At 49.2% G+C, this 15,488-nt stretch overlaps 1 protein-coding gene across 2 annotated transcripts in view; it reads right to left on the minus strand.

Moving 5' to 3' along the window:
- Positions 1-15,488, minus strand: part of CFAP77 (cilia and flagella associated protein 77) — a 138,814-nt gene that overhangs the window by 94,490 nt on the left and 28,836 nt on the right. The window contains exon 2 of one of the 2 annotated variants that reach the window (XM_007453109.1): positions 9,602-9,609. The exons of the other annotated variant lie outside the window; for it this stretch is intronic. Within the exon in view, the coding sequence (XP_007453171.1) occupies positions 9,602-9,609 (8 nt within the window). The remainder of the gene's footprint in view (positions 1-9,601; positions 9,610-15,488) is intronic. 2 annotated transcript variants of the gene reach the window in all.

Here is a 15,488-nt window from a genome sequence, read left to right on the forward strand (position 1 = left end):
AAAGAGTGTGACTTCAAAATGGTTCAATCATTTCATGATTGTCCCCCACACTTTTATCTCCTTGTACACACCTCCATTCTTCTTTCGTGCTACCTTACTTGGAAAAGCAGCTGCTAGGCATCACGAAAGACATAACCCAGAGAAGACTTCCTCTCTGAATTTTCCACAGGGCCTGTCTACATCTGTGCCGCCGAAGATGGCAGCCACTAGCCACAAGTGCTATTTAGACTTTTTAAATAATTGAAAATTTAGTCTTCTGATGCATCAGCCAGATCTCAAATGCTCAGTGTGTCCCTGTGGCGGTGGTGATGCCCTGGACGAAGCAGAGACTGGCTGCCTCCAACACCAAAGAAAGTTCTATGGGGCAGCGCTGGCCTACACGGTGCCAAATCACCCGGGAATGGTCTCCATTTCACTCTGACCTGTGTAGACCTGACCTTCGAAGGAAATACACATTTTCTTTAGCTGAGTCAAGATCATTGATACGATAATGCTTTCCCTTCAAAGGTAAGACGAAGTAGATAAATAGTGCAGTGAGGGAGATTCAACCCAGATGCCTGATATGGAGGAAGGGGGGTGGGTGAGTGAGGATCAGCTGAGCCATCCACGCGCCCCACCAGGTAAAAGAAGGTGGAGAAGCCTGTTGATGAGGAAGATATCAGAGTCCCCGAGAACGCGGCTGTAGCTATAAACACGCACTTGGCCTGATGCAGGCCAGCCGAGGGCCCGGCTGGTGCGAACGTGCCTGGCTCCAGGGTGATGGGATCCTTCTTGATGTTCTGATTTAAGGCCTGGCAGGACTTTCACTGCTGCGCCCTGGATCTCACATGTGTAGCCAGGCCCCTCTGAGTCGGAGGGAAATGCACACCTCAAGCCCAGTGCCTCTCCACTGCTCTGAGCTGCAGAGAAAATGGGCCCATAAAACAAGACAAGGGAGGCCCCAGGCCTTGGGAAGGAAGGGATGGGAGCTGTTAGACTTCTAAGTGTGCGGGGGAGGGCTGGACCCGGCAACCCGGAATGCCAGGTTCATTACATTGCATGTGAAGACTGCTTTAAGGAAGGGAAGAGAGGGATGCTTTTGGAGTTGGTTTTACCCGAGGTGGATTCCAAAGAAAAACATGCCCCCTTCTTTATGCTCCTTCCCTGTGTTTGCGTTTCCCTTCCCTTCCTCTCTCTGCTTCCCTGGGAGCAAGCAGGAGCAGCTTGTTTTCAACTGCCAGAGGAGGCTTGAAATATTACAAAGGTGGCGTGTGGAACGCTCCCCACGGCCCTGCCCCGATGGCACGCGCACAGACATAAAAAGCAAATACCATCAGTAACCCGTCGCCAGCAACCCAGCAACAAGCCGAGAGTTTTTCTCCCTGCCGGGGCTGTTAGCGGCGATGTATTTCTCCCTGCACTAAGCATCATCTTTCCCAAGGCTGCATTACAATGATTTATAAACCCCATTTCTGGAGAAAACGAATAGATCAAAGCGAGAAGAGAGAAAAGGAGACACGAGCAGCTGGAGGAAGATACTGAAGCATGAAACAAAAACACAAATGAAAAACTAGGCAGTGACACCATTGAGCTATTCCTCGCTGCACTCGTATCAGAGAAAAATAATAGCAAAATCTCGATTTTAATCCTCTTTTTTTTTTTTTCCTCTATAAGATGTGGCCTCCTGTCAGTTACCGGGGTTCTGAGCCGTCGGGGGGCATGTGTGGGGAACAGCCTGCCCAGGATCACACAGGGCGGACAGCTCTGCCTAGGGGATGCTCAGACCTCAACGGCATCCTCCCCTTCCTCACCTTCAGGGGAGACCCGTGCTAGGGGCTCGGCTGGTTCCTGAGTAAATAAGAGGACTGCCCTTCATTACCTCCACAGGGGGGGGGTGCCCAGGGGTGCGATGTGGTCCAGGCATGACCTTTTTAAAACCTCCAGTTGGATCAGGAGCCTCTTCCCATTGTCTCCCAGTTGGCTGTCACCCAGACTGAACAGTTTCTTTGACCTGCTGTTGTCCCATGAAGACCAGAGAGAGTGGAAACAGACCCGAGGCCCCGTGTGCCAACAGGGCCACTGGGTTGGATGCCCTTCTGGAAATCTCAGTTAGACTTTGCTCCTGTGCTCCAGGCCACCGACGTGCACACAGAGACGTGGAGCTGGCCGAGGACGGGGCATGGCTGGGAACAGGCACACGTGCTGGGCTGAGGGAAGGAGACATCAGGACAGGGGTGAGGCCAGGCTGCCTGGAGGAGGTGCCCTTTGAAATGGGACTTGAAGGAAGGACAGCAGCTGCTGTAGACGGGTCCCCTCATCAGTCATCTTCTCAGAGCAGCCTTCCCTGCCCCTGTCCAGCTGTTTCTAACAAGAAACACAGTTTTTTAGTTAGCCTTTTATTGTCTATTTCTCCTCCATTAGAATGTTAGCGTGAATGAAGCACCTTGTCCTGTCTCACCCACCATCATCTCCCCAGAGCCTAGGCTGGTTCCTGACGCAGAGTAGGTGCTTCATAAAAAGGCAGTGAATGGGGAATCCCCTGGTGGTTCAGTGGTTAGGACTCAGAGCTTTCGCTGCCAGGGTCCAGGTTCCATCCCTGGTCGGGGAACTAAGATCCTGCAAGCTTTGTGGTGTGGCCAAAACTAAAAATTAAAAACTTTAAAATTTTAAAAGGCAGTGAGTGAATGAATGTACGATGAATGAATGAAGGCTAGGCACGGCACTCACACTTTCTCATTCAGTCCCCACAGCAAGGCTCCCAGGCATGTGTGATTATCCCCATTTTACAGATGGGAAAACCAAGAGTGGTTATGTAATTTGCTCAGGGTTACACAGCTAAGTAGGCGGCTGAGGCAGGTTGAGAGTTGGGTTCTGTGGACCCAAAGCCCACGTGCTGGCCGCCACATTCTGTGGCCTCCCCAAACCCTCAAGTTAGGACTTAATGCCTTACATTGACAATCTTGTCTTGTTGGGAGCTGAGTGGAAAAAGATTGTGGAGGGTTTGTTCTTGTTTTTAAGGTGAGAACCCCATGCAAAGTACTAATGGGCTCTGCTGCAGTGACATAGGACATTGCGAGGAACCACATTCCAACCATCCTTAACGAGGCCTAAGAAAGGTCCAGATAAGGCCTGCAAGTGGATTAAGAAGGCCACCCACTCCTGCACGAGGTGTGGCCAAACTTTGCCCCAGCCTGGAGCTCTTCCTTCAGCCTAGTTTATTGACTTCTCTTTTAAAGGCCAACCCAATAAAACCAAATCTATATGGGGCTGTGACCAGAGGATAATTTGCATGGAGTGTCATGACATTTTGTGTCCTCACTCTGGGTGGCCCTCCCTTGGATGCTCTAAGTGATCCAGCACTTTTAATTTAAAGGGACTTTGAAAGAAGGGCCTTGGTATGTGACTTGGGTGGGGAGAACGGCCTCCAGTCAGGGGTTGATTGAGATCAACAGATTGTCCTTGGTTCCTGGAGTACCTGGCCAGTCTACCTGCAGCCTGGACCTCTTGATGGCTTGCCCGGCCTTGTCTGTGCAATGGCGAGGGTAGCGCTGGCCCTGGCTACACCTGTGGGCATGTCCACTTTCCTAAAAGCCAGTGTGCCAGTCACATAATTAAGAATGCTTATTTGCTTTCGTGAAGGACTCTTCACTTCTAGAAAAGGATTCGCCACCCCGTTCCTTTCAAAAGGGTATTGTATCACATTATCACCCAGTTGGTTAAAAAAAAAATGGTGATTTGTGATCAGCTTCTCCAGAACATACCTGCCAGGAAGGTATGTGGAACTGCTGATTCTAGCATCTGTTCCCTTCCGCTGCAGGCAGAAAAAAACCCAGTAACATCTGAATACTTCTGATGGAAAAAGAAGCTTAATTCCACTTTATTTGTGCTGGTTAGAAAAACCAAATTTTCACCCTCAAAGTTGAAAGAAAGCAAACTGTCTCACACCAGTCGTTTAATATTTTAGAACACACTCAGGTTCCTGGGATGACAAGACACTGTGTTTTCCGCCTGATCTGATATTTAAATAGATGAGTTACAAACCTCCTGAAAATTGGAGTTTATGATTGAAATATTGATAACCTCTTTCCCATAAAGAAGCTACTAGACACTGCAGTAATAACTAGGAAATAGGCAAAAAATAATAAGAATGCTTTTCTCTGCTTAGCCAAGAAATACAGTGGCAGAGTTTATTGCTTACAAAACACAGCTGCCTTTCCTCAAATTGGACAGAAAAATGAACCCTGATAAATTATGATGGCCCTAAATTCCAAAGATTGTACATCAATTGTTGGGGGTGCCACCATCATCCTTCTGGGCAGCCTACTTATTAGGACCATAATTTATTATTATTATGCTTTGGTGCAAACACACAGGCTGATCAAATTCAAATCTATTAAAACAAACGTCCTCCTTTCTCTGAATCAGTGAGAGACAACATTCCAAAAGGACGTACCGTCAATTAGAAAAGCAAATGGTTCTTATGTACTTAGAAGTGAGAGACCAAAAGATAATTGAAGGGGGAAACATCCACTATTATCCAGACTTTCTGGATCTTAGCCCAGAATTCAGGAATTGTTACCACAATGGGCAACAAGATACAGGATTGGGGACCATTGCCTGGTGTGTCGGTCCCAACCTCTGGACTGAAGCCCTTTTTTTTTTTTTTTTTTTTTTTTTTGCGGTACGCGGGCCTCTCACTGCTGTGGCCTCTCCCGTTGCGGAGCACAGGCTCCGGACGCGCAGGCTCAGCGGCCATGGCTCACGGGCCCAGCCGCTCCGCGGCGTGTGGGATCTTCCCGGACCGGGGCAAGAACCCGTGTCCCCTGCATCTGCAGGCGGACTCTCAACCACTGTGTCACCAGGGAAGCCCTGAAGCCCTTTTTATGAAATGTTTCTATGTTGTTTTTTTAAAAAATGAATCTTTCAGGTTCAATTTTAACCAACATGAGACACATTTCTTTCTTTAAGAGATATGAATTATATTGGCTTTTTTAAAAAGCTGAGTGTTTGATTTGGGAAGGATTTTGGAAATCACTGAGTTACTCCCTTCCTCTTACTGAGGAGCAGCTGAGACTCACCGAGGGCACACAGGAAAGAGTCTAAGCTAAGTGTCACGCCAGGCCCTGGTGCACCCAGCCTCCCCTCCATGATGCTTGGCTTAAAAAAAAGCCAAGTAGTTTGTGTCAACTGAGCACATACTGTAAATCCAACATGGCGCCACTAAGTGCTTTTCAGGCATCGTTTTCTCAGAAACAGCACTGCCTCTTGGAGTGAAAGAATTCGAGAGAAAGAGCCACAAGGGCATCTGGTCTACCCTGCCACTCAGGCCCAATAAATATTCCTTGTGAAGTCCATGGCTCTCCAAGCTGGTGTTTAGTTCCCGTGACGGGGCACCCCTGGTGCATTAGGCAGCCCATCCCACTGAGTCTTAGTTGCCTGGCCCAGACCTGACACCTGGTGGGGATCCAATGATGGTGACGGTTAAATAGTTCTTCCCTCTGGAGCAAATCAGAAGAGCTGTGTCTCCATTTCTATGGAACAGTTCTTCAAAGACTTGAAAATCATTATCGAATAACCTTGGCCCTTTCTTCTCTTTTGACTGGTCCTCCCATGCCTTCTGGATGGCTCACCACCTTTCCCCCTCTTCTTCATGCCCACCATACCCCAGGTGGCCAGGACGGAGCCCAGGCCCCTCTCCGCAACAGAGGAGGGTGCTGAACAGGTATTGCCTATTCATAACATCAATGTCCAAACCGACACCACTTGGCCGCTCTAGGACTGCTCTGGGGAACAAGCTTGATTTTTCCCTTAGGCTCCCAAAAAAAGCAATGCCGAGCTCTCGTCAAGACATGAACTGCAGAAGCACTCTCTCTGCCGTGGCTCCTTCCCTGCAAGCTCACACCAACCTGGAGGAGGGGACACACGCATGGTGACCAGCCCTGCAGATAGCAGGGGGAGCCCTAAGGGGCTTGAAGCAGGGGAGCGATAGGAATTGGTATATTTTTCAGAAGATGCCCATGACTCCACGTGGGGAACAGGGTGCACGGGGCTAAAGCAGGTAGGGAGAGGCCAAATAGGAGGCAACTGCAAGTAGCCTGAGGAGTAGTCAGTGATGACCCTGAACTTAGGGATAAAGACAGAGGGATAAAGGGTCTTCATGAGTGTCATGCAATGAGGAAGAGAGAACTAGAGAGTGGGGTTGCAGTGTGGATGTTGGGTGGCTGACTAGGCACACTCACTAGTTTAAATGACTCCTAAACACACACACACACACGCATGCACACGTGCACCTCACAGTGCAGGGTATACAAATTCATACCTCCAGAAAACTATAAATCACCAAATATCACAGGACTCCTCGCCCCTCATGTGAGCGTTAAAACCACCAGCACCAAAAGACCACAGTTTGTAGCGGACCCATGGTCCACATCCACAAGTCCAAACCGAATTCACAATCTTTCTGCAGAGCTGCTCCCATTCTGGAATTTTCTATCTTGGTTAGAGCTACCATTGTTGACTTGGGTGCCCAAGCCAAAACTGATATCCACCCTCAACTTGTTTCCCTTGCCCTCCACCCTCAGTCAGGTACCTCCTAAATAACTCTCCAATCCATCCCTTGGTTTCTTCCCCACTGCCGCTGACTTACCTGAGACCCACCTTCACTTCTCACCTGCACAACTGTGGCAGCCTCCCCTGAGTCTCCCTGCCTCCAATCCATTAACATTCTTCAGCCAGGTGACCTTGGAAAAAATTAGTTCCTTTCATTTCACTTCTCTATTTAAAACTTTTAAAAGCATCTGGCTGTAGGACCAGAACCAAGATCTCCAGGTAGGCAGTGTGGCGTAATGGTTTAGCACAAGGCCTGGACAACCAGAGTTAGCTATGTGGATGCAGGATATTAATGAATCATGCCTCCATTTCCTCATCTGTAGAAGGGATAATATGAGGACCTAACTCATAGAAGCTTAGGATTTAATGGGAGTTAGTGTTGTCATTGCTCTTATTATTAACAATCTTGGCCCACGTCCTATGGTGGGCCATATGCCTAAGGTGGCCAATGCCCACCTTTTGTTTTGCTTTGTTTTGTTTTTTGTTTGTTATTGCGGTATGCGGGCCTCTCACTGCTGTGGCCTCTCCCGTTGAGGAGCACAGGCTCCGGACGCGCAGGCTCAGCGGCCATGGCCCACGGGCACAGCCGCTCCGCGGCATGCGGGATCCTCCCGGGCCGGGGCATGAACCCGCGTCCCCTGCATCGGCAGGCGGACTCCCAACCACTGCGCCACCAGGGAAGCCCCTATGCCCACCTTTTGAAGTCATCTCCTGCTCTCCCGAATTCTACACTCCCAGGCTCCACCCTTTTTGCCCCAGCAACACTGACCTGTGACAGTTCTCACACATGGCATCTTTCTTGTTTCCCTGCTTCTCCAGGTGCTATTTCCTTTACCTGGAATATCCTCCCCACCTCATTTGCCTACCAAACTCTTCACCATCCTCCAAAACTCAGGCATCAAAGTTAAAAATACTGACAATAGCAAGTGTGAGTGAGAATATGGAGCAACTGGAACTCTCATACACTGCTGGTGAGAATGCAAAATGGTATGGCTACTTTGTGAAACAATATGGTAGACATTTATAAAGGTTGCACTTATTATGTAACCCAGATCCCACTCCTACCTATTTACCCAAGGGAAACAAAAATATACACCTACACAAAAACATGTATGTAGATGTTTATAACAGAATTATTCATAGTAGCCCCAAACTGGCAGCAACACAAATGTCCATCAGCTGGTAAAGGGATAAACAAACTGTGGTACATTCATACAATGGAAAACCACTCGGCAATAAAAAAAAGAATGAAGCACAGATGCATGCTACAACTTGGATGAATCACAAATGCATTATGCTAATGAAAGACGTCAAACATAAAAGATTATGGGGGACTTCCCTGGCGATCCAGTGGTTAGGACTCCACGCTGCCACTCCAGGGGGTGTGGGTTCGATCCCTGGTCGGGGAACTAAGATCCCTCATGCCACGGGCACAGACAAAAAAAAAAAAAAAGTCTATGAACTGTATGGTTCCTTTTATACAAGATTTTAGGAAAGACAAAACTGCATTGACAGAAAGCAATCCAAGGTTGCCTGGGGCCAGGAAGAGGAAAGGAGGTGCCGTGTGAAGGGGCGCAAGGGAGTTTTAAGGGTGAGGAAACTATTCTACATCTTGACAGTGATGGAGGTTATGGGATTGTACACAGTTACCAGAATTCACCAAACTGTATGCTTAAAATGGGTGAATTTTATCAATGAAAATAATACCTTAATACACAATAAAGAGAGAAAAAAATTAAAAGCAAGCTCCAGACTGCCCCCCCCCATAAAAGCCTTGTCTGATTCCCCTCCTCCACCTGCCCTGCCCTTGTTCATGTCCCAGTTGTTGGACTTTTCCCACGACCTTGGTGTTATTCAGATGGGTCTACCTCCTGATCAGCCAAGAGGCGGGGGCCTGGGCTTCCCTGGTGGCGCAGTGGTTGAGAGTCCGCCTGCTGATGCAGGGGACGCAGGTTCGTGCCCCGGCCCGGGAGGATCCCGCATGCCGCGGAGCGGCTGTGCCCGTGGGCCATGGCCGCTGAGCCTGCGCGTCTGGAGCCTGTGCTCCTCAATGGGAGAGGCCACAGCAGTGAGAGGCCCGCGTACCGCAAAAAAAAAATAAAAAAAAAAAAAGAGGCGGGGGCCTGAGGTCCTTCATTCATCTCTGTCCCCCGCTGTGCCTCGTAATCAGGAGACACCATGGTGCTCCAAGAATTCTGCCACTTGCTGCCTCTCTTACATGCCCTCAAGGCAGCCTTACAGCCACCCCAGTTGGTAGGTACTCCTGTCCCAGTTTTACAAAAAGATGGAGGCTCGGAGAGGTTGAATAAATACCTGCCTGAAGTCGGGCAGCTAGAAGAGCTGGGGCTGGACTTCAAAACCACTTCTGCCTGTCTGTCTGAGTCAAGGCTATGCCTCAAACACTACGTTATACTGCCCAACGCAGTGCATGCGAGAGAGAAAGCCCTCGGGAATAATGTGGGGGTTTTTTGCTTTGTTTTTGTATAATTTTTATTTATTTATTTATTTGGTTGTGCCGGCTCCTTAGTTGCGGCACGTGAATTCTTAGTTGTGGCATGCATGTGGGCTCTAGTTCCCTGACTCGGGACCGAACCTGGGCCCCCTGCATTGGGAGCTCGGAGTCTTACCCACTGTGCCACCAGGGAAGTCCCGGGAATAACACGTTTTATTGAATCTAATTGAATGCGGGGCCCTTCCATTCCTCTCCTACTCTGTCTTCCCAGGGTCATGCAGACAAAGTTGTGTGATGCACGTATACTGTGTGTGTGTTCTTGATTCACTAAAATCTGAGCTTTTTCCTCTTTCCTCATTTTTGAACTAAACGGAAAAACTAAATTAGCCCTCCGCCCAGGAGACCAGTATTACCTTGCAAACAGCTAGCACCTCCAAGTTGTCATCTAATTAAGCCACACTCCCAAACAAAGCACATAACAGTGTCACCACATTAACAATGGATACCTCCCCGGGCAGCCCCTCACTGCATAATACAGCTTCTGGCTATAAAACAAATAACCCCGCGGCCTCGAAAACTGCCCTCTTAAGTAGTTCGTTTCCTTCAGCAGAGATCCTTTGAACACTGGGTGATTTTATGAAGAAATATTATTCCAGGGCCGGGTACAGAATGGAAGTAGCAGGTGGATTCATCAGCCCAATTTTCTGGTGTGTTCTACCTTTTAGCATGCTAGAAATCCGCTCTTTCGACATATACATTGCACAGGGTGTTTGAAGTCCTCGTGTTCGCTGCTGTCAGCAGCTTAGTGCGCATCTGGGGGGAGTGTGAGTTTGGAACACACAGAGGGAGGGTGCGCTGGGTGCAGCGGGCATGCTGTCCTGAGCAGACCAGAGCCTCATCTGCACCCTGCTTTCTGGGGTGGTGGGGGGGAGGCAGGGGAGAGGCTGCATGCTCTGGGGAGCAGGAGAGAGGATCCCATCTGTGGGGGGGTGGTGACGGACAGGGCGGACAAAGTCCTCTGCAGCTTTGCAGGGTGAGCTGCTTTATGCTGCTCTGGGGCCTGCTCTCATTTATTTATTAGGCTTGAAATGAAACTGGAGTGAGAATACTATGGCTCTTTTTTTTCCTTGGGAGGGGTCCCCTGAAATAGAAAAGGATCAAGTAATTTGACCTAGTTCACTCTCTGCATCCCCTCAAAGAGGCAGGTGCCACCTCCAGCCGCATTCTACATCAGGTTTCACTCGTTAGTTGATTTTAAGGGGGAAAAACACAAATTGCAGAATCAGCGGCAGAGTGTGGATTCTGGAGAGTCACAGGCTCAGGTTTGAATCCTGGCTCCCCTACTTTGCCAACTCTGAGACTTTGGGGGCCAGTCATCTACACTGCTCGAGCCTCAGTTTTCTCCTCTGTAAAATGGGAGAAATAATTCCTCTCTCACAAGGCTGCTGGGAGGATTAGCGTGAATGAGATGATGCCCATACGTCATTCAGCACGCTTTCTGACACAGAGCAGAGCCCTCAGTCAACAGCAGAATAATATTTATCGTACAATTCCACGTCTAATTGCAAAAGAAATGAGCAAATCAGCTGCTCACGTGGCCACTGCGTAGCATGTAAGGTCAAGTTTACGTGTGCTCACGGTGTCAGGGGACAAACCTAGATCTTGAGGAAGGTCCCCAGTATGATCATTTATAGGACAATTAAGTCAGAATGGTCCTTTGTGATCAGCATAATTGTGTAAGGGCTGACAGTATTTGCCTGTCACTGTAGGCTGTAATCTAGTGGTGGAAAGTGGTACCCAAGACCCCCAGCCCCGTCTGAAGTCCCCCTCCCCAGAAGAGCACTCAGAGAACACAAGGGTGAGATGCTAGGCAAATGCTCTTACCCATTTTGTTGTTTAAAAGTCAATAACTGGGCTTCCCTGGTGGCGCAGTGGTTGAGAGTCCGCCTGCCAATGCAGGGGACACGGGTTTGTGCCCCGGTCCGGGAAGATCCCACATGCCGCGGAGCGGCTGGGCCCGTGAGCCATGGCCGCCGAGCCTGCGCGTCCGGAGCCTGTGCTCCGCAATGGGAGAGGCCACAACAGTGAGAGGCCCGCATACCGCAAAAAAAAAATAAATAAATAAATATATAAAAGTCAATAACTTAGGCACTCTTGTTCTTAGCAGCATTATTCACAAGAGCCAAAAGGCAGAAGCAACCCAGGTGTCCACTGATCAATGAATGGATAAACAAAATGTATCCTATCTATACACTGGAATATTATTCAGCCATAAAAAGGATGGAATTTCTGACGCCTGCTACAACGTGCATGAACCTCGAAAACATTATGCTAAGTGAAATAAGCCCGATACAAAAGGACAAATACTGTATGATTCCATTTATATAGAGGCCTAGAGCAATCAAATCCAGAGAGACAGAAAGTAGAATGGTCATTGCCAGAGGCAGGGTGGGAGGGGAGGATGGAGAGTTCTTGTTACTGGGGACAGAGTTTCAGTTTGGGAAGATGAAAAAGTTCTGGAAATGGATGGTGATGGTGATGGCAATGGTTACACAACAGTGTGAATGTATCTCACATACTTAAAAATGGTTAAGATGGTAAATGTTATGTGTATTTCACCACAATTTTTTAAGGACCAAAAAGGCAATGACTTGCAAAAGTCAGTATTTTACCAGTAGGAACAAATGATTTGCATCACACCTCCTAGTGGGTCCAAACCGCGCAGCTTTTCAGGAGACCGCAGGCAGGACAGCCTTCCTGGGGGCAGGGGCGGGGGTGGGGAGGTGGGGGGGAGGGGTACGTTTACTTGAGAGAGAGAAGCCTGGGGCGTGGATGTGTTGAGTGTGTGTGCTGCCGCTTTATTTCTCTCTCGTTCCTCTTTCCTGGCACGTAACCAACCCATAATTAGGAAGATTCTCAAAGGAGAGAGAATACTTCCTGCCCAAATGACAAGCTGTGGATTATGCTGATATCTTTCCAGATGTGGCATTTGTCTCCCTGGCAATGCTGCAGGTGGCTCTACGTTTACAGGGCCGGAAAGCTCCATCTGAGAGCCTTATCCTCACAAATACCTTCTTCCGTTGCTTGTGCTTACACCCAGGGCTTTCATTATCAAGCCGATTTCCCTCAGAGCTGCAAGGCCCCCCTCTGTCGGAAACAGAATGCGGAAGGGGCCAGGGTGTCTCCAGAACCCAGTGAGGGGCCCGGTGGAGCCCTTCGCCCAGCTGGCTTCCCAGCTCTCATCACCGGGTTGTCCAAGCATTTTACAGGTGAACCCTGGAGGGCCATTGTCATCTACCCAGGGCCCAGCGCAGAGCTGACACTCCATAAATGCCTGCTGATTCAATGGTTGATTGAATAAAATGGGGAAATGGCCCAGAACTGCCACTGATTTCATGCAGTGTTATGGGTGCAAAATTCATGCTTTGCAGACCTAAATGAGTGATTTTCAAGTGTCAGTATCTACCACTGAACCATGCTGAGGAGCTCCACGCATGTAACCTGCAGTCCCATTCTCAAGGTAATGAGATAATGCTCTGATTTGAGCCCTACAGACCCATATAAGTGACAACAACTGTCATTTTGATAATATAATAATTCAAAATGAGCATCATTGCCTCATGAAGTTCACCAAGATGATCTGTTTCTCATAAGATAGACACGGGCCTATTGTAAATAGAAAGATTTCTTTTTTTTTTTTTCTTTTTTTTTTTTTTTTGCGGTACGCGGGCCTCTCACCATTGTGGCCTCACCCGCTGCGGAGCACAGGCTCCGGACGCGCAGGCTCCGCGGCCATGGCTCACGGGCCCAGCCGCTCCGCGGCATGTGGGATCTTCCTGGACCGGGGCACGAACCCGTGTCCCCTGCATCGGCAGGCGGACTCCCAACCACTGCGCCACCAGGGAAGCCCGAAAGATTTCTTTTTAATGAACATGAATGTCCATCAAAAATTCAGCCTTCAGGGCTTCCCTGGTGGCGCAGTGCTTGAGAGTCCGCCTGCCGATGCAGGAGACGCGGGTTCGTGCCCCGTTTCGGGAAGATCCCACATGCCGCGGAGCGGCTGGGCCCGTGAGCCATGGCCGCTGAGCCTGCGCGTCCGGAGCCTGTGCTCCGCAAATGGGAGAGGCCACAACAGTGAGAGGCCCGCATAACGCAAGGAAAAAAAAAAAAAAAAAAAAAAAAAATTCAGCCTTCATTTCAGGCTCCTGTCGATGGGGGGAGTTTCGATTGCTGGCTTAGTGGCTTCCCCCTCTCCCCGCTGTAGGGAAGTCAATGCCCCCATGCTGTCCTTGAGAGTGAGAAGGGACTCTCAGTCACGACCACTCAAAAGCAGGATTCTATCACTCCACAAATATTAGTGCCTACTGTATGCTAGACACCATTATAGTTGAGGGGATCAAGCAGATGTCGAATCTTTAGACAAAAGCTTTGGCTCTCCTGGAGTGGCTTTGCCATTTTCCAGCTGTCAGACCTTGAGCAAATAACCTCCTTTTTTCTATCTTCAGAATGGAGAGAACAAGAGTGTATCACTGGGACTTCCCTGGTGGCGCTGTGGTTAAGAATCCACCTGCTGGGCTTACTTGGTGGCGCAGTGGTTGAGAATCTGCCTGCTAATGCAGGGAACACAGGTTCAAGCCCTAGTCTGGGAAGACCCCACATGCCACGGAGCAACTAGGCCCGTGAGCCACAACTACTGAGCCTGCGCGTCTGGAGCCTGTGCTCCGCGACAAGAGAGGCCGCGGTAGTGAGAGGCCTGTGCACCACGATGAAGAGTGGCCCCCGCTTGCCACAACTAGAGAAAGCCCTCGCACAGAAATGAAGACCCAACACAGCCCAAAATAAATAAATAAATAAATAAAGAATCCGCCTGCCAATGCAGGGGACACGGGTTCGATACCTGGTCTGGGAAGATCCCACATGCCGTGGAGCAGCTAAGCCCGTGCGCCACAACAAGAGAAGCCCCCACCCACCGCAACTAGAGAGAGCCCGTGCGCAGCAACAAAGACACAACACAGCCACAAATAAATTAAAAAAAAAAAAGTGAACAGGTAAATTGTGGTACATACATACAATGGAATAGTATTCAGCCATAAAAAGAAGCAAAGTTCTGATATATGCTGTGATGTAAACATTATGCTAAGCAAAAGAAGCCAGACACAAAAGGTCACATATTATATGATTCCTTTTCTATGAAGTACTCAGAATAGGCAAATCCATAGAGACAGAAAGCAGAGGAGTGGTTACCAGGAGATGGGGGGAGAGGGCAATGGAGAGTGACTACTTAATGGGTACAGGGGGTTCTTCTGGGGCGATGAAGGGATTTTGAAACTAGAGGGAGGTGGTGGTTGAAAAACATGTGAATTGTGTCCTTTAAATCAGCGGTCCCCAACCCTTTTGGCACCAGGGACTGGTTTCGTGGAAGACGGTTTTTCCACGGACGGGAGCGGGGTGAGGGGGGCGGGGAATGGTTCAGGCAGCACCGCGAGCGATGGGGCGTGGCAGATGAAGCTTCGCTCTCTCGCCCGCCGCGCACCTCCCGCTGCGCGGCCCGGTTCCTAACAGGCCTCCTACCGGTACCTGTCCACAGCCTGGGGGTTGGGGACCCCTGTTTAAATGGTTAATTATATGTATGTGGATTTCACATCAGTGGAAAAAATCCAAGTACAAAATAACCGAAGGTAAGGTTTATTATGCAAAATGATAAAACACTAGCTGTAACACAGATTTTTTTTCTCGTTTGGATAAATTTTGCCAGTTGCGATCCCAACAAGATGCAAATACCATGCTGTTTGCGTGAGGATGGTTTCATGATCCATCCCATTTGTGATTTCTTGCTCCACATCTGGCTTCTTGGCTGGCTTGCAAGCTACCCAAGGAAGGTCGGGGGTCTTTTCCGTCTTATTCCCTGTATTCCTAGCACATAAATTGGCTCCTGGCATGTAGTAAATGGCAAATACATGTGTGCTGAATAAGTGAATGACACCAGCAACTGAGCTTCGCTTATCCTGGGCCATCTCTTCTCAACCTGGAATGCCCACGCCCATCATCTGGGACCTTGTTAAAAATGCAGATTCTGATTCATCAGCCTGGGGCGGGAGCTGGGATACTGCATTGCCGAAAAGTGCGCAGGGATATGGGTGCTCTGGTCCTCCAGCCACACTTGGAGGAACAAGAGTCCAGGCAAGCCAAGCCTTGTCACTGAAGAAAAAGCACAGATTTCCGTGTCAGATACCCAGGTGGTTTGTCTCCCCAGACCCCACTGCTCACTCGGCCTCCCAGCACAGAGGCACCTGAGCACTTCCTGGTCACCGCTGGGGAGGATGATTAAGGCAATTGGCAACACTTTCCCATGATTCCATGGTAGGTAGGCTGTCATTTCAAGGAAAATACGTCCACCTCAATTCAGAACACTCGGTGTTCGACGTCTTCTTATGTGTGGCGGGGGGGG

This window comes from Lipotes vexillifer, unplaced genomic scaffold (genome assembly GCF_000442215.2).
Source record: "Lipotes vexillifer unplaced genomic scaffold, Lipotes_vexillifer_v1.1 scaffold149, whole genome shotgun sequence".
Taxonomy (NCBI): Eukaryota; Metazoa; Chordata; class Mammalia; order Artiodactyla; family Lipotidae; genus Lipotes; species Lipotes vexillifer.